The sequence below is a fragment of the Mesoplodon mirus genome (genome assembly GCF_964341445.2).
Source record: "Mesoplodon mirus genome assembly, chromosome: 7".
In the NCBI taxonomy this organism is placed as follows: domain Eukaryota; kingdom Metazoa; phylum Chordata; class Mammalia; order Artiodactyla; family Ziphiidae; genus Mesoplodon; species Mesoplodon mirus.
This window is the reverse complement of record NC_138983.1, coordinates 43,096,800-43,112,296: the sequence shown is the minus strand read 5'-3', so window position 1 is coordinate 43,112,296 and position 15,497 is coordinate 43,096,800. Positions and strand designations below refer to the sequence as shown.

General features: G+C 40.6%; 1 protein-coding gene across 3 annotated transcripts in view; it reads right to left on the bottom strand.

The window, feature by feature from the left end:
* Positions 1 to 5,796, bottom strand: part of CTSC (cathepsin C) — a 41,203-nt gene extending 35,407 nt beyond the window's left edge. For 2 of the 3 annotated variants that reach the window (XM_082628475.1, XM_082628474.1), the window contains exons 1-2: positions 5,594 to 5,770; positions 3,216 to 3,361 (exon numbers count right to left, since the gene is read on the bottom strand). In XM_082628475.1, the coding sequence (XP_082484601.1) occupies positions 3,216 to 3,361; positions 5,594 to 5,765 (318 nt within the window). In that variant the 5' untranslated portion in view covers positions 5,766 to 5,770. Of the gene's footprint in view, positions 1 to 3,215; positions 3,362 to 5,593 lie in introns of all 3 variants that reach the window. The other variant, XM_082628473.1, reaches the window with a different exon arrangement.
* Positions 5,797 to 15,497: the final 9,701 nt, after the last annotated feature.

Below are 15,497 nucleotides of genomic sequence, written 5' to 3'. Positions count from 1 at the left end.
AAATAAATTATTTTTCATTTAAAAGATACTTCTAAAATCTGTAGAAAAAAATTCTCACATGCTTTATTCATTAAATAGGCGAGCTTTCTTGAGTTACACACCCAGCATGGATTTCCCAGCACCACTGTAGGAAATACCCCAAGGCTTATGGTAAAATCCAGCAAGCCTTTTATGTTAACAAGTATCACTCCAAAAGTGTTTGACTGCCCTATTATGTAAAGTCAACTCCACTTTATCATTTTTCTTAAATTTGTTGAACTCTGCTACTCCCCATTACTTTTTCAGTTGGATTTGCTAAAAGAACATGGCATTTTATCACTCTGCAAAATATGTTTATCTGGAACTACTTGATTGTGTTAAGAGAAATTTTAAAATCAAGTATCTTGTGTATGTTCTGCTCTGCTTATTGAAATTATGATCCTTATCACATGATCTAACTACTGACCAGAATGGCTGATTTTTTTAGGAGGAGAAGAAAACATGGACCTGATAATGGTTCTGGTCAAATGGACACTTTAAAAAATACACTGAAATCAGTACCAGAAAAACACTCTTCTACTTTTATTCCTAATAAGAGAATGCTGTCCAGAAGCATATGACCAGGTAGGGTTCTACCCTACAACAGTGTATACACTGACTCTTCCCACATATGGTTGAGAACACTTACAACTTCATTTGGCTTTAAAAAGCCTTTATTGATCTGCAACTAATGTTCTGAGGCTACAGAAAAATACCAAATTTGCTTATACTGTGACTTAAAGAGAAATAGAGTTGACTCTTGAACAAAGGAACAACGCAGCGTTTGGGGCACCAACCCTCCAAGTAGTTGAAAACCCACCTATAACTTATAGTCAACCCTCAATATACGGGTTTCCACATCTAAGGAATCAACCAACCTTGGATCCCCATTTGCAGATTCAACTAACCTCAGATTGTGTATATATTTACTATAGTATTTACTATTGAAAAAAAAATCTCTGTATAAGTGGACCTACGCAGTTCAAACCTGTGTTGTTCAAGGGTCAACGGTACAAAGAAGTGTTCCGAGGGCTTCCCTGGTGGCGCAGAGGGCTTCCCTGGTGGCGCAGTGGTTGGGAGTCCGCCTGCCGATGCAGGGGACACGGGTTCGTGCCCCGGTCCGGGAGGATCCCACGTGCCGCGGAGCGGCTGGTCCCGTGAGCCATGGCCGCTGGGCCTGTGCGTCCGGAGCCTGCGCTCCGCGGCAGGAGAGGCCACAGCGGTGAGAGGCCCGCGTACCGCAAAAAAAAAAAAAAAAAAAGAAGTGTTCCGATTCCTCATTCAGCTACCAGCCATTCCCTCTGTCCCCACCATCTCCGGACTCCTATTCAAGCTGAGAGCAGACAGACTGATGGGAAAATATTACCACAGGGAAACTGCCCTTGCCTGTTTCTGATTATGTCTCAGGTAAGTAATGGTGTCATTAGAAGTTCCACCACCAGTTCCTCCAATTCTACAGAAGTGAAGAATGAAAAGTCTTCTAAGCCAATGGGTAAAACTATTCACTCATCTATTTATATACTACACCCTATCTTGTACTTAAGTAATTTATGCAACCTATTTCTCAACTGAATTCTACTTCATTTTCATGTTTTAAATAAATATCGATTACCTATTTTGTATCAACAAAAGGAGAAGCGGAAGGGAGAGTTGGGAAAAAGGAGGGGCAAGAGGAAGAAGTGGAGGAAGGAGTAAGGTACATGGTAACAACTGTCTTGAATATTTCTTTCCTTGTGCCTCAATTCTATAGGCAATTCACTCTCCACCTGAAGGCAAAGAACTTTTGAAGGACTGTAACAGAGTACCTACAAGAGGTCTACAAAGCCCTAGGCTCATCAATATGCAGACCAAGAATTATATTCAGACGGAATCACATTTATTGCATACACACTACAATTTTTAAAACTCATACAGATACTGCTATGATTTTTAAAAATACATAGTATCTAGGCGTGATATTTAAAAATATTTAATAACTGTTCAAGCATGGGCTTCAACTAATAATACAGACTGCTGGCCCTCAATGGCCAGCATGGATGGACTGGTTCCCACCAGCTGAATATCAGACAACCAATCCAGGTGAGGGGAGACAACTTTTCCCGTCTCTCTTTTCTTTTTTCAATTAAGAAGGGGTCCTCATAGTTTAAAAAAAAAAAAAACTGGGCATTACTATTCTTAGAAATTTGGTTGGCTCAGATGTTAACAACATATCCTAGTTAGTGATTAAGCCACAACCCACATGAGTAAACACAATAAATTTAGATATTAGTCTTTTGCTGGTGCTTTGTCTTTCATCATCTTTAACAGAATCATTCCCTCACCTTCCCACAAATTCCTGTAGTTGGTCAACTCTTACCAGATATTTTAAAGGCTACCGACACTAACCCATGAAAAACTGTCTTTACTTATACTTTATTTAGAATAAGAAATAGCTAGTCTCAGGTTTGCGTGTTCCATTTAGTTAAACCATTTAATACCCTGCTAATAGGAAACGTTCCAACTTCAGAAGGATATCTGGGATGGACTGCAATTTGTGCTCAACTATTTTACCTTAGAGTGTGTCTGCAATTAGAAGCAATGTGTAAGAGCATTAGAATGGACAACAGTTCTTCCCTAGTGAGAGAAGAAAACAAGCTGGGCTGGCTAGGCTACCTTCTGCTTTAATTAGCCCAAGGAGTAACTCCAAGGCTCTCCATCTCTGTCCCACTTTAGTCAAATAAATTATTCACATTAATATATTTAGTACATTATACTACTTCAATGAGTCATTTAGGTCAATTTCTCAAAGCTAACAAATGATGATAAGAGGGACAGTATAATAACCTCAAGATAATAATAAAAACCCTATCTTTCCAACAGATTCAGTACAAAGCCAAGTGACGAAGGCAACAATTAGAAATAAAGGTGTAGTAATAAAGAAAATAAAGAATTTAGTCATACTTACCAAAATGTAAATTTAAATAGAGAGGGATCATACATACTCAAATATAGATCATGTGTGTGTTTTTTTAAACCTACTGAAGTTATAATTTTAAATAAAGTGGCAAAATTATACCATCTAATTTCTCTTCAGAAAATTGCTATCAATTCTGGTTATCTTCTTAATCTAAAATTAAAATACTGAGGGTCTCCTCATTAGAAGAAGCTTCAGTTATCAAATCATTGAAAATATGAATGTGTATTCCAACAAAACTAACCTTAAAAAAGGCAAACCACTTGTAGTCATTCAACACAATCTCAAAGCCTTGATTGTAGATGATGGTGAAATGGCCAGAATTGCCCAAGTTATCATATGCCGTATCCAACTTCTTAAGGTGCACCACTACTTTTTTTTCTGGTGGTCCTAAAGAAAAGAAAATGCACAACAAAGGAAAATTATGTGGGCTTCAATGGGAGGTAAAAGCTCCTTTATAATTTCCATTATTTTTAAGCTCCTTTCCTTTCGTGCTACTGAATGTGGGTGGATCTGGCTTGTGAATATATCAGAGTCCCCGTTTTGCTGCCTCCCTCTGTATAATCCCAGAGGGGTCTCAGGCAAGAATGTGAAGCAAAGGCTCAAAAGATATGTCAAGTATCCCAGCAGGCAGAGAGACCCCAAAAAGTACAGTCACTACCTTCCCAGAGCATCCAAACACTGAAGAAATTTTTCCACTGAAGAAAAGGAGAAATGGGGTATGTTGAAAATGACCAGCAGAAATGAGAAGACAAAATGGTAATCAAAAAGTGGAAATATAAAAAGACTTGCTACCAGATCATAAGAACAAAGGAAATGATCTCTTCAGAGAAGAAATGGGATGGATATCTTTCTTCTAAATGGCTGTACAGTTCAGAACCTCGGAATCTGAATCCTTTCAAAGTATTCAGCAAACTCAAGGTTTTTATCCTATACAGCTAATTTGTGCCGAATGGAACTAAACTTTTAACCTTCAGAAAATGGGGACTCAGATCTGTGGGTGTCTTTAATTGATTAGATTAAGGTCAAAGGTATGGAATATAGGCAGAGAGGCTGCCTGAAAAGGGTTCTGCTGTGTCCATTCTGGAGGCTTCCACACTTTGGACAATTTTTCCATGTTTCAGATTAATGCTCAGAAATAGGAGATTCCACGTGACAGAACACTGCAAATCCTGATCGCCCTTCTGCTTTGGCTCTCCAAGTTCAACTTTTAAAGAGAAAATGGTTATAATGCCCAGTACTATGAAATGCCACACAGTCATTTGGAGTTGGACAGTTGAGTAATTGAGTAAGTCTGCTTAGTGACAGATGACCTGGCAATCTCTGTTCTGTTAACAAGGAAATTGCAGTTGAGAGCTTCACTCATTCTGCACAAGCCACAGTGTGGTAAAGGTTTGGGCAGAACGAGAGTGCCTCTCCTGACCCAAGACTGTGTGTTTTTTCTTCTCCCTTCACTAAATTCTTTGTCCTTGGGATAGAGCCATGTTATCTGAGGGCATATGGAATGTTCCAGGGTGTTCAAACACTAGATATTTATTGAGAGCCTTCCATGAGCCCTGGCACTGTGCCTGGCTCTGGGCATTTCAAAATATAATTATTGGCCAAAGAGGTATTAAAAAAAAAACAACTTTTATATACTACTGAGGCAGGCTGGGGCCTGGGACCCTTTGCTGAAGTGCTGCAATGCTTGCACCTGGACAAACCTCCTCCAGCAACAAAATACAAAGAAACTATATGGGACTCAAAATAACTGCGTGCATGCACAGTTGGGCCCCATTATGGACAAAAAGATACAAAAAAGCAAAAAACTTAACTGCCACTTCTGAAGGGCCCTGAGCAAAAACTGGGTGTCCGGAGCAAACACTGGGTGTTGCGCATGCCCCCTGCACTCAAACCCCCAGAGGGGTGGGCAAACCAGCCAAGCCAGCCCTCCCTGCCACCACTGGACACACCCCTACCCTCACCCCATATAAGGAACAAGCTTGTTACTTGTTCTCACTAGCCCTGCTGCAGCAAGGGCCCAATAAAGCCTTGCCTGAATTTCTTGTCTAGCCTGTAGTCAATTTCTGATTAGCGAAGGCCAAGAACCCTGGTGGGTATCACTACCCCCCCCCCGCCGCAGTACATGAAACTGTGTAGTGGTACCAGAAGCTTTCTCAGGTCCACATCAAAATCTCTGGGCTTAAGGTCTCTTTCCCACAACCTAATAAAAGGAAACTTAAATGGATTCTCAAGAGTCTTTGAGCTCATTTGTCACTGGCACAATAAAATACTGCAGATGGGATGGGGAGATAAGATTGCACGGTCTCAACTCTCTTACAAGCCAAACAAACCCAAAAACAAGAAACGGAAATCAAGGGGGGAAAAAAAAGTTCTTGCAAAAAGTGTTGGGGGCCCGGGAATAACCAAGACCGAGCGAAGTGAGACGTTCTCAGCAGCTCCACGTTGACGTCGCTGCCCTGGAGCGGTAGAGGGCACGCCCCCCATGGACCCCAAGTCCAGCCAGGACCTCCCGGCTTCCCCCTAGCGGGGGCGCTGCAGGAAAAAGGGCTCAGGGACCGAAGGGAAGGAGCCCCGGGTAGGCACAGGAAGAAAGCGGGTCCAAGGGCGCCGGCGGCTTACCCATAACCGAGCAGTTGACCTCGCGCTGAGAACCGCTGCGGCCCACGTGGAAGACCCAGGTGCCCAGCAGGTCCGGGTAGGTGCAGTTGGCAGGAGTGTCGCAGTGCACGTTTCCAGCGCGGAAGAGGAGCAGCAGGAGGGCGGCGAGCGGCGAGCCGGGCCAGGGACCCATGCTGGCAAGGCCCTTAGAAGTGGGGAAGGGACGCGAGCCAAAGCGCTGCAGGCGGGCACTGAGGCCACCGCTGCTGTGCTCTTGCCTTAAAATAGAGGCGCTGGAAACCGGCAACCCGGCGGGGGGCGGGGTCTCGGGGCCGCGGGGGCTGGGCGCCTGCCAGTGGCACCGCCCCTTAGGTGGGGCCCTCTGGAAAGCGCGCCCGTCACCTGGCGGCCGTCGGACCTCAGGCCCAGAGAGCCCAGCACCAGGTTCAGTTGCCAACGGACACCTCCAAAGAGGACTGCAGAGCCACAGCTGGTCTGTGCGCGCCCCAGACGGCGCTCCTTCGCTCCTTGAGAAGTAACAGAGAGAGAGACTAAGAGAAAAAGAGAGAGGAAGAGAGAGAGACAGAGAGGTGAGGGGGAGGGGAGGCTAAATGTCAGAGAGAGACCGAGAGAAGCGCGGTGAGGGAGGCGGGGAGGACTGAAGGTGGGAAAAAGGCCCAGAGAGGGCGACCTAACTAGTGGAGCTTTCTTTTACTTGCTTGTCTTTCCCACTTCGTCCTCACTCGGTTAACTTTTATCCTCAGAACTATTTTACGTGCGACCCCGAGCCAGCCCAGCTGTTTGAGAACTGCTCTTCCTTCCGTTTTCCAAAACTTTAAGTTCCTTTTGTTTGCTGGGTTTTGTCGGTTTCCTTTAATGTTGTTTGCCTGTTATCCACAGGGGAATTCAGTTGTAGTGCAAACTTGCAGTTTTTGTGTATTAGGATTTTTTTCCGCCCGCTGTTATAGGATTTAGTTGCGTGCACGCGCGCACACAAACACGCACAGGCACTAAAGCCCATGTTTTGCAGCTGAAAAGCAGGCGGCCCAGAGAGAGGAAGCAAGTCGCCCAGGGTGAGGAAGGGAGCTGGTGGGAGAATGCTGGTCTTATGAGCAGGTTCCAGGGTGCCAGTCTGATCGCCAGTAATTATAAGGTAGCACTATTTCCAGGTGCCTCCTCGTTCAGTTTAATTATCATCCTTTTCTGTGAGAGCTCCTCTGTCTTTCCTGGCTGTTGTTGGAAGTTGGGGCTCCTTTTGTGCACAGAGCCTTTTAGGTGTCAGGCCCTGTGCAACACCAAGGACAAGTGATGAACAAGACAGACTTTTCTGTGCCCCTGCTCTCTAGGGCACGTGCATTTTGCCCTCAAAACACTGGTTACAAATAAATACTTGGATGTCCACCTTCTCCACCAGATTGTAAGCATTTGAAGGGAGCAAGTCGACATTATTCACCTTTGTCTTCCAAATTATGGCTTGAAAATACTTAGGAAGTGTCCTGGGGTGTTAAAATAAATGTACTTAATAGCCTTATCTTGGTTTCTAGGCCCGAAAGCCAATTTTGATTTGGCAAAAGGAGTTTCCCTTGAAAGCTCATAAATGAAAATACTCTCTAATGTAGTCACAAACTGCAAAGGCAAGGGTGGAGCCAACACCCTACGTCTAGGTTTTATTCCCCGTTACTTAGGATGGAAAGCTGAAGCATATCATTACACTGGCACATTTACTGTTTAGAGATAAACTGACAGAGTAACATTGCCTTCCTAATCTCTGGGAAAATGTGTCATTGGTTGTTAAAACGTTAAAACTTTCACTAGATCATCAATTTTGAAGAGCTGAACAGTCAAGTTGGAAGTTTCTTTGACGGCACGATCAAAGTAGCACAGACAATTGTGAAGAAAGTTGAAAACATCTCTATTCAGTGAATAAATATAATCGAAAAGGATCTTGGAGGCCTCTTAATCTAATAGATTCATTTTACTATTCGGAAATGAAGATCCAGAGATAATGTAATAACTTGATGAACGTCACATTGCCAGTTACTGAGATTTAGGAATAAACCTCAGGTACTTTGAATTTCATTTTAGTTTATTTCCACTAATCTAATAATTCCCAAACTATTACTAGCCCTCTCTCCATTAGCAGGGAGAAGAATTAGTGATTCTCAAATTGATCAGACTGAAAGTTTTATTTTTTTATAACAAATATTTTACAGAGACCTTTTGGTATTTTGAAATGAAATTCATATACAAGTTACTTGCTTAAAAATAGAAAGAAAATACCAAATAATACAAAAGACAAATAAAAAGATATTCAAAAAAAATAAAAACAAAAAAACCTCACTGATAAGATCATGAAAAGTAAGAAGAAAAGGTATTTTAGATAAAGTTCTAATACAAACGCATGTATTTCATTATCTAAAATGCTCATGTATGAATGTACTGGAAAATAGAATGAGACATTCAGATACTTGCACTTTATGTCTCTATGTAAAATTGTAGAATCAATAAAATTGACAGGTACCATTTTTCTGAGAACAGAAATTCTTTCACTGAGTTATAACTCAAATATCCCTTAATATAATGGATTCATTTTACTATTGAGAAATGAAGATCCAGAGATAATAATAATTTGATGAATGTCACAGTTTCCTTATCAAATGGTCATTCAAGTATCATACCTCCATTATTCATGCTAGAAAACTCTTGGTCAAGTTTCCAGCAGAACAAATTACCTTCCTGTTGATTTATCTAGAAGTTGCATTCCTAAAAATTTGATATATTTAAAATGATATAAAAATCAGTTTATATGTGAACCAGATTTTGGTACTAGTCTCAGATCATTATAAGTAGGTTTATAGAGAAGCAGCATTGCTTAGCAGTCGTTCTCAAACTGTGGTCCCAGGACCAAAAGGACCAGCAGCATATGCCTCTCCTTGGAATTTGCTAGAAATGCAAATTCCTGACCCCCACCCCATACCTACTGAATCAGGTCCCTGCAATCTATGTTTTAACAATCCCCTTTCAGAGGATCCTGACACAGCTACAGCTTGAGAATCACTGGCTTGGAGATGAACAGCAAGGACTTGTATCACACTGCCTAAGTTTGAAGCATGGCTTTGCTACTCACCAGCTATTTGATCTGGAGGAAGTTATTTTACTTCTTTTTGTGCCTTGGTTTTCTCATCTGTAACGTGTATAATTGTTATAGACCTATGACTACCTCCTCCAGTTTTGAGAAGACTAAATGAGTTCATACAGATTCTACAGAGAACTGACTAACTACATTTATTATTGTGTATCTTTCTACTAGAAAACTATCCTTATTAGTTAGACAGTAGATTCCAAATCCTGTTCTCCTTTGTAATCCTAGCACCCTGAATAATTTCTGGCACACAGTAAGTTCTCATATATCCGTTGAATGAATGAATAGTATCATGGACATAAATACTTCTGTATTTCATGGTGTTTGGCAAAGAGCATCATGATTCCCATATTCCCTACCTTGTGAATAAGTTTGAAAGCCACTGTTCAGGAATGTATATCAAAACAAAGAAGGATCAAAGAAATAGAAAAAAAATTTGGCATATCAGTGTAGAATGCCATTTGGTATTGTATACACCTCTGTCATTGGTAGTCAAAATAACAACCATAATAATTTCATTTATTTAGGGCTTTACATTTTACCAAGGTAATTCACATATATCATCTCATTTGATTATTACACAATTGTGTGAGAAAGAGAGCACCACTTGTTCAGGTCTTGTGATGCCCCAAGTACTGTACTTTGTTTCTGTCCTTCTGATCTCCTAGGCAGATGTCAAAACTCTCTCTCCTGTGACCTCATGTTCCTGAGTTCACAATTCACTGTAATTATTGATTGATTGCCTTTTCCACTAGAGTCCATGCTTCTCGACAGCAGGACTATATTATTTTTGTACCTCAAGGTTTTTGTCAGAGTTGGACAATAGCCAATATTTATTCATTCATCCTCTGAATAAAATTTATGAAAGAAAGGAAGGAAGGTGGGAAGATAAGTGGGAAGGAAGCTCATCATCATTTGCATAGTACATTCACATATTATGTCCATTTGATAGTAATCTCCCAGATAGTATTACTCCCATTTTACAGATAAGAAAACTGGAGCTCAGAAAGGATAAGTGATTTTTCCATGGTCAAACTGCTAGTAAGTATAGATCGGATAACCAAAAAAGGCTTCTGTTTTTAAGTTAGATTGTTTGAATGGAATTAAGCAAGTGAAGCTTTGTCTGCTTCTTGACCGAGTCAGATATAAAATTAAGAGAAAGAAAAGTTCTACAGAAGATACATGTTGAGGCAGCTGTGAAACTAGGAATTACTGAGATAATCTCTACTCTTTGATCCCTTTCTCATTTCATTATTTCCTTCTGTTAAATGAACCATGAGGACTTCTCTGGTGGCACAGCGGTTAAGAATCTGCCTGCTAATGCAGGGGACACGGGTTTGATCCCTGGTCCGGGAAGATCCCACATGCCACGGAACAACTAAGCCCTTGCACCGCAACTACTGAGCCTGTGCTCTGGAGCCCGTGCACCACAACTACTGAGCCCACGCGCCACAACTACTGAAGCCTGCATGCCCTAGAGCCCGCACACTGCAACTACTGAACCCTCATGCCGCAACTACTGAAGCTCACGTGCTCTAGGACCCACGTGCTGCAACTACTGAGCCCGTGTGCTGCAACTACTGAAGCCCACGCACCTAGAGCCTGTGCTCCACAACAAGAGAAGCCCACGCACTGCGAAGAGTAACCCCCACTCTCCGCAACTAGAGAAAGCCTGCACGCAGCAACGAAGACCCAGCGCAGCCAAAAATAAAATAAAATAAATAAATAAATAAATAAAAGAAGAAATGTGTATTTAAAAAATAAATAAACCATGTTTTTAAAATGAAAATTTTGAGAAGCATTACTTTTTACTGACACACCAGGATTATCCTATAGGTCACACAGAGTAAGAGCAACCCTAAAGAACCAATGAACTTAATGAATGTCTCTATTTTGCTCTTTCTTCACCAACACTACTCTGGTCCAATAGGGTATCATTTCTTGCTAGTCAACCAAAATTACCTTCTAATTTCATCCACTTTTTCTTGAATTCAATGTAAAAGCCAGTAACCTAAGTGTCATCCTTGACTCTTCCTTCCCCCAGGCCCCACCCCACCCCAAGCTGATCAGCCAATGTATCATACTGAGTCTACTCTCACCATTGTTATTTTTTATTTAAATGTAAACCATTTCAAGGTACTCCCAATATTGACAAGTGGAATACTTCCCAATAGGTTACCTTTTGTATCATCTTTGAATAAAATTCTGCAAGACCCTGCACAATATGCCCAACTTATCCCTTCATCCTCCCAGTTGTCCCAGAAACCCTTGCCTTCTGTTGGTCCTCAAACCCTCTAGATTCCTTCTGTCTCCATTACCTTTGCACTTTGCTCTTCTCTTTGCCTGAAATCATTTGCTGTTTTTCCCATGACTGCTCATTCTCACTGTATGACATTCTCACTGAAAAATATTTTATCTCCTCTAGCCATGCTATCTGAAGTGGCCTTCTCTAGCTATTCATTTTATTAGTACTCTGTTTATTTCTATGTAAAAATTATAAATGCCTATAATTATTGCACTTTCTTGTTTATTATGTATCTGCCACACTGGAACAGAAGCTCCATGAAGTTTGGGCCTTGTCTGTCTTGTTCACCACTGTATTACCAGGACATAGTAGATGCTCAATAAATATTTATTAAATGTTGATTGAAACTCCTTACTCTCCAACTTTAAGAATCAGGTTTATTGGGAGCAAATTTTCACGGGGCAACTGTTAAGTCACTAGATAAATTTTATACTTCTCATCTCATACTGTTCACTTTAAGAGATATTCAACTAGTACAGGGACCAACTTTTCAGCCCCAGCAACATCTGGAATTTTAAGTTTATATGCCTGTGTGGATTAGTTTGTAAGTTGTAGAAGTTGACCTAAAACTACTTCGTATGCTATCAGGAAGTCAAGTTATAAACACATGTTGGATAATAGGAAAGCTAAACCATGTCTTAGCATTTTAGTTTCAAAGTTTTGCAGTTCAATTTGACATCCCTTCTTTCTCTAGGTTATTGCTGAAAGGGAAATATGAAGTCAAGCAAGGTAAATTCTAAAATAGCAAACTGTAGAGAGTCTTGGCATGAAGAGAACAAAACCAGAACAGGGTGACTGATTTAAAGATCAAGACTATCAGTTTCTCCAAGTTGAGAAAGGGCATTCCTTTTCCAAGAATCACATTACTTACCCAAGTAATGGTATGGGAATATTTAAAATATTTCATTTTAATAAGTTGAAAATAAGCTGACTTACTATTTATTATTACTTTTTACTTATTTAATTGACAAGATCACACTGATTTATGCATTTCTCTCTTTTTTTTCTTTTTTTCTTTTTTTTTTTTTTTTTGCTGTACGCGGCCTCTCACTGTTGTGGCCTCTCCCGTTGCGGAGCACAGGCTCTGGACGCGCAGGCTCAGCGGCCATGGCTCACAGGCCCAGCCGCTCCGTGGCATGTGGGATCTTCCCGGACCGGGGCACGAACCCGTGTCCCCTGCATCAGCAGGTGGACTCTCAAACACTGCGCCACCAGGGAAGCCCCATTTCTCTCATTTTTTAAACAACCCTTAGAATTTAAAAATAGTTCAATATATAAATAAATAAATTTAGTTCATATACAATTAAGGTAACAAATTGAGTAAAAAAGCCTTCAAATTTATCATCATTTTCATTTGTTCCTAGTCCTTTTTTTAAAAGGATGTATTTATATTTTTATTATATGATGAGATAATAATATTCAATAAATTACATTAAATATATTTTGCCATTGTGCTACAGATTTTTTCCCCTACCCCCCCCTTTTTCTTTCCATCTATACCCTGCCAAGCAAGGCAACCTATGTTCCCTTCCTGGTGTGTATACTTATAAATTTTTTACTAAAATTACCCAGCCACTTAAAATATGCATAAAGAGCAGGGCACATAATGTCTAGATCCAGAATGCCATGGTTTGAATCCTGATACCACTTCTTACCACCTGTGTGACTTTAGAAAAGCTATTTATTTTCTCTGACTCAAGTTTCCTTGTTAGCAAAACTGGGATAATAATAGTACCTACCTCATAGGGTTGTAGTGAAGTTTTGACTGAGTTAAAATGTGAAATGCTTAGAATAGTGCTGTCACCTAGTTTCCATTCTTTCATTCTCGTCAACCTTATTTTATTCTTAATGAAATTCATTCTTAAAAACACATAACAGAGGTTTCTTCACATCAAGAAATTGAATTCATTTTAAGGAAAATAGCTGCATGGTACTGCTAAAAAAAAACAACACAAGTCCGAACTGGCATCACATGGGCTAAAAGTCCATGATACCAAAACCTAGATTTAATACCTAACAATTGCAGTTTTGATTTTCCCCCCAAATGTAATCTTAATCAACCAGTTTGGAATTTTCTGGTTAGAACCAATGAGGTAATCTCAGCCCTCTCCAGCCTACTCCTCAGAGGAAGAAGAGGCAATCTGCATGATAAAACCCTTGCCAGTCACTGCCCTCCAAAAAAGATGTCCTGGCGCAAAAGAACCTTTTTTTTTTTTTTTTTTTTTTTTTTCTGTACGCGGGCCTCTCACTGTCGTGGCCTCTCCCGTTGCAGAGCACAGGCTCCGGACGCGCAGGCTCAGCGGCCATGGCTCACGGGCCCAGCCGCTCCATGGCATGTGGGATCTTCCCGGACCGGGGCACGAACCCGTCCCCTGCATCAGCAGGCAGACTGTCAACCACTGTGCCACCAGGGAAGTCCTGAACCTTTTTTGTGTGTGTTTTTTTGCTAGTGACTTTCTTGCCTGACCCTCCTTTCTATAAAAGCCTTCCATTTTATGCCACTTATCAGAGCTCTCTTCTATTTACTAGATGTGATGCTGCCAGATTCATGAATCCTTAAATCCAATCAGGTCTTCAAATTTACTCAGTTTGTTGTAGGAAGGGGGACTGCTTCCAGAGCTCAGGAGTGGGCTTTTGTCTAACACTGGGAAATGAATTGTCCAAGGATACAAATGTGCTGACAAAGCAAGAGACTTTATTGGAAAGGGGCTCGTCGCAGAGCAGCAGGATAAGGAAACCCAAGAGAACTGCTCTGCTACATGACTCGAAGTCAGATGTTATGGTAATGGGGTTAGTTTCCGGGTTGTCTCTGGCCAGTCATCTTGCTTGGCCTATATTTGGCTTGACTCAGGGTCCTACCTGGTGGCATGCGCAACTCTCAGCCAAGACGGATTCCAGTGAGAAGGACTCTGGGAGGTTGGTCATCTCCTCCCTCTTTTGGCCCCTCCCAAATTCTCCCATTAGTTTTCAGCGACAGCACTGTGTTCCTTATCCGGACCTCCTATCCTGAGACAACTCAGGCAAGCAGGCCTGGCCAAGGCAGGTGATTTCTGTCAACAGTTCCCTAACAGGTTGAATTTTGTTTTTAAACAATACTTAAGGCATGTGACAAATCTGAGTATTATTAAATGGGCATTTGGGTTGTTTCCAAGTATTTTAGCATTATTATTTTTTGCCATTGCAAACAATATTGCAGTAAGAATTTTTGAATATACATCCTTTTTACAGCTGCTTTTCTTTCCATAGGAAAGTGACAACCATGTCCCTTCCTTATAAGCTTACTTTCTTTCCTGAGTTGTTTTAAATCTTTTAAATTGTTGTAAATTTAAATTTTGATATTTTAAGTTGTTTTAAATTGGTTGAAATGTTTTAAATAACTGTCATTTAATTTTAAATTTGTATCTTGGAAACACCTAAGGTCTGCTTTTGTATATGGTATCATACAGGTCTTTTTATTTAGGCAATGGTAGCAGTGCTGTTTATAAAATAAACCTTATTTTCCCTCTAAATTTAAACACCAAATTTGAATATATTCAGTTCCTGTAAGTACTGGAATATTTTGTTTTGTTTTGTTTTACTGATTGATTTTAAAGTAAGTTTGCTTCCTGTTCTTCTTTTTCATATTTTTCTCAGCTCCCACTGTATCAATTTAAAATTGTATGTTTTGGCTACCCCTCTACTATTTTTTTTAACTTTTTATTTTATATTGGGGTATAGCTGATTAACAATGTTGTGATAGTTTCAGGTGCACAGCAAAGTAACTCAACCATACATATACATGTGTCCATTCTCCCCTAGACTCCCCTCCTAGCCAGGCTGCCACATAACACTGAGGAGAGTTCCCTGTGCTATACAGTAGGTCCTTGTTGGTTATCCTTTTTAAATATAGCAGGGTGTACATGTCAGTCCCAAACTCTCTAACTATCCCTTTTCTCCACCCTTGCCCCCCTAGTAATCATAAGTCCATTCTCTAAGTATGTGAGTCCATTTCTATTTTGTAAATACGTTCATTTGTATCATTAAAGATTCCACATATAAGTGATATCATATGATATTTCTCTTTCTCTGTCTGACTTACTTCACTCAGTATGACAATCTCTAGGTTCACCCATGTTGCTGCAAATGGTATTATTTCATTCTTTTTTTATGGCTGAGTAATATACCATTGTATATATGTACCACATCTTCTTTATCCATTCCTCTGTCGACAGACATTTAGGTTGCTTCCATGTCTTGCCTATTGTAAACAGTGATGCAATGAATATTGGGGTGCATGTAACTTTTCAGACCATGTTTTTCTCCAGACATATGCCCAGGAGTGGGATTGCAGTGTCATATGATAGCTCTATTTTTAGTTTTTTAAGGAACCTCCATCTGTTCTCCATAGTGGCTGTACCAATTTACATTCCCAGCAACAGTGTAGGAGGGTTCCCTTCTCTCCAGCATTTATTGTTTGTGGATTTTTTGATGATAGCCAT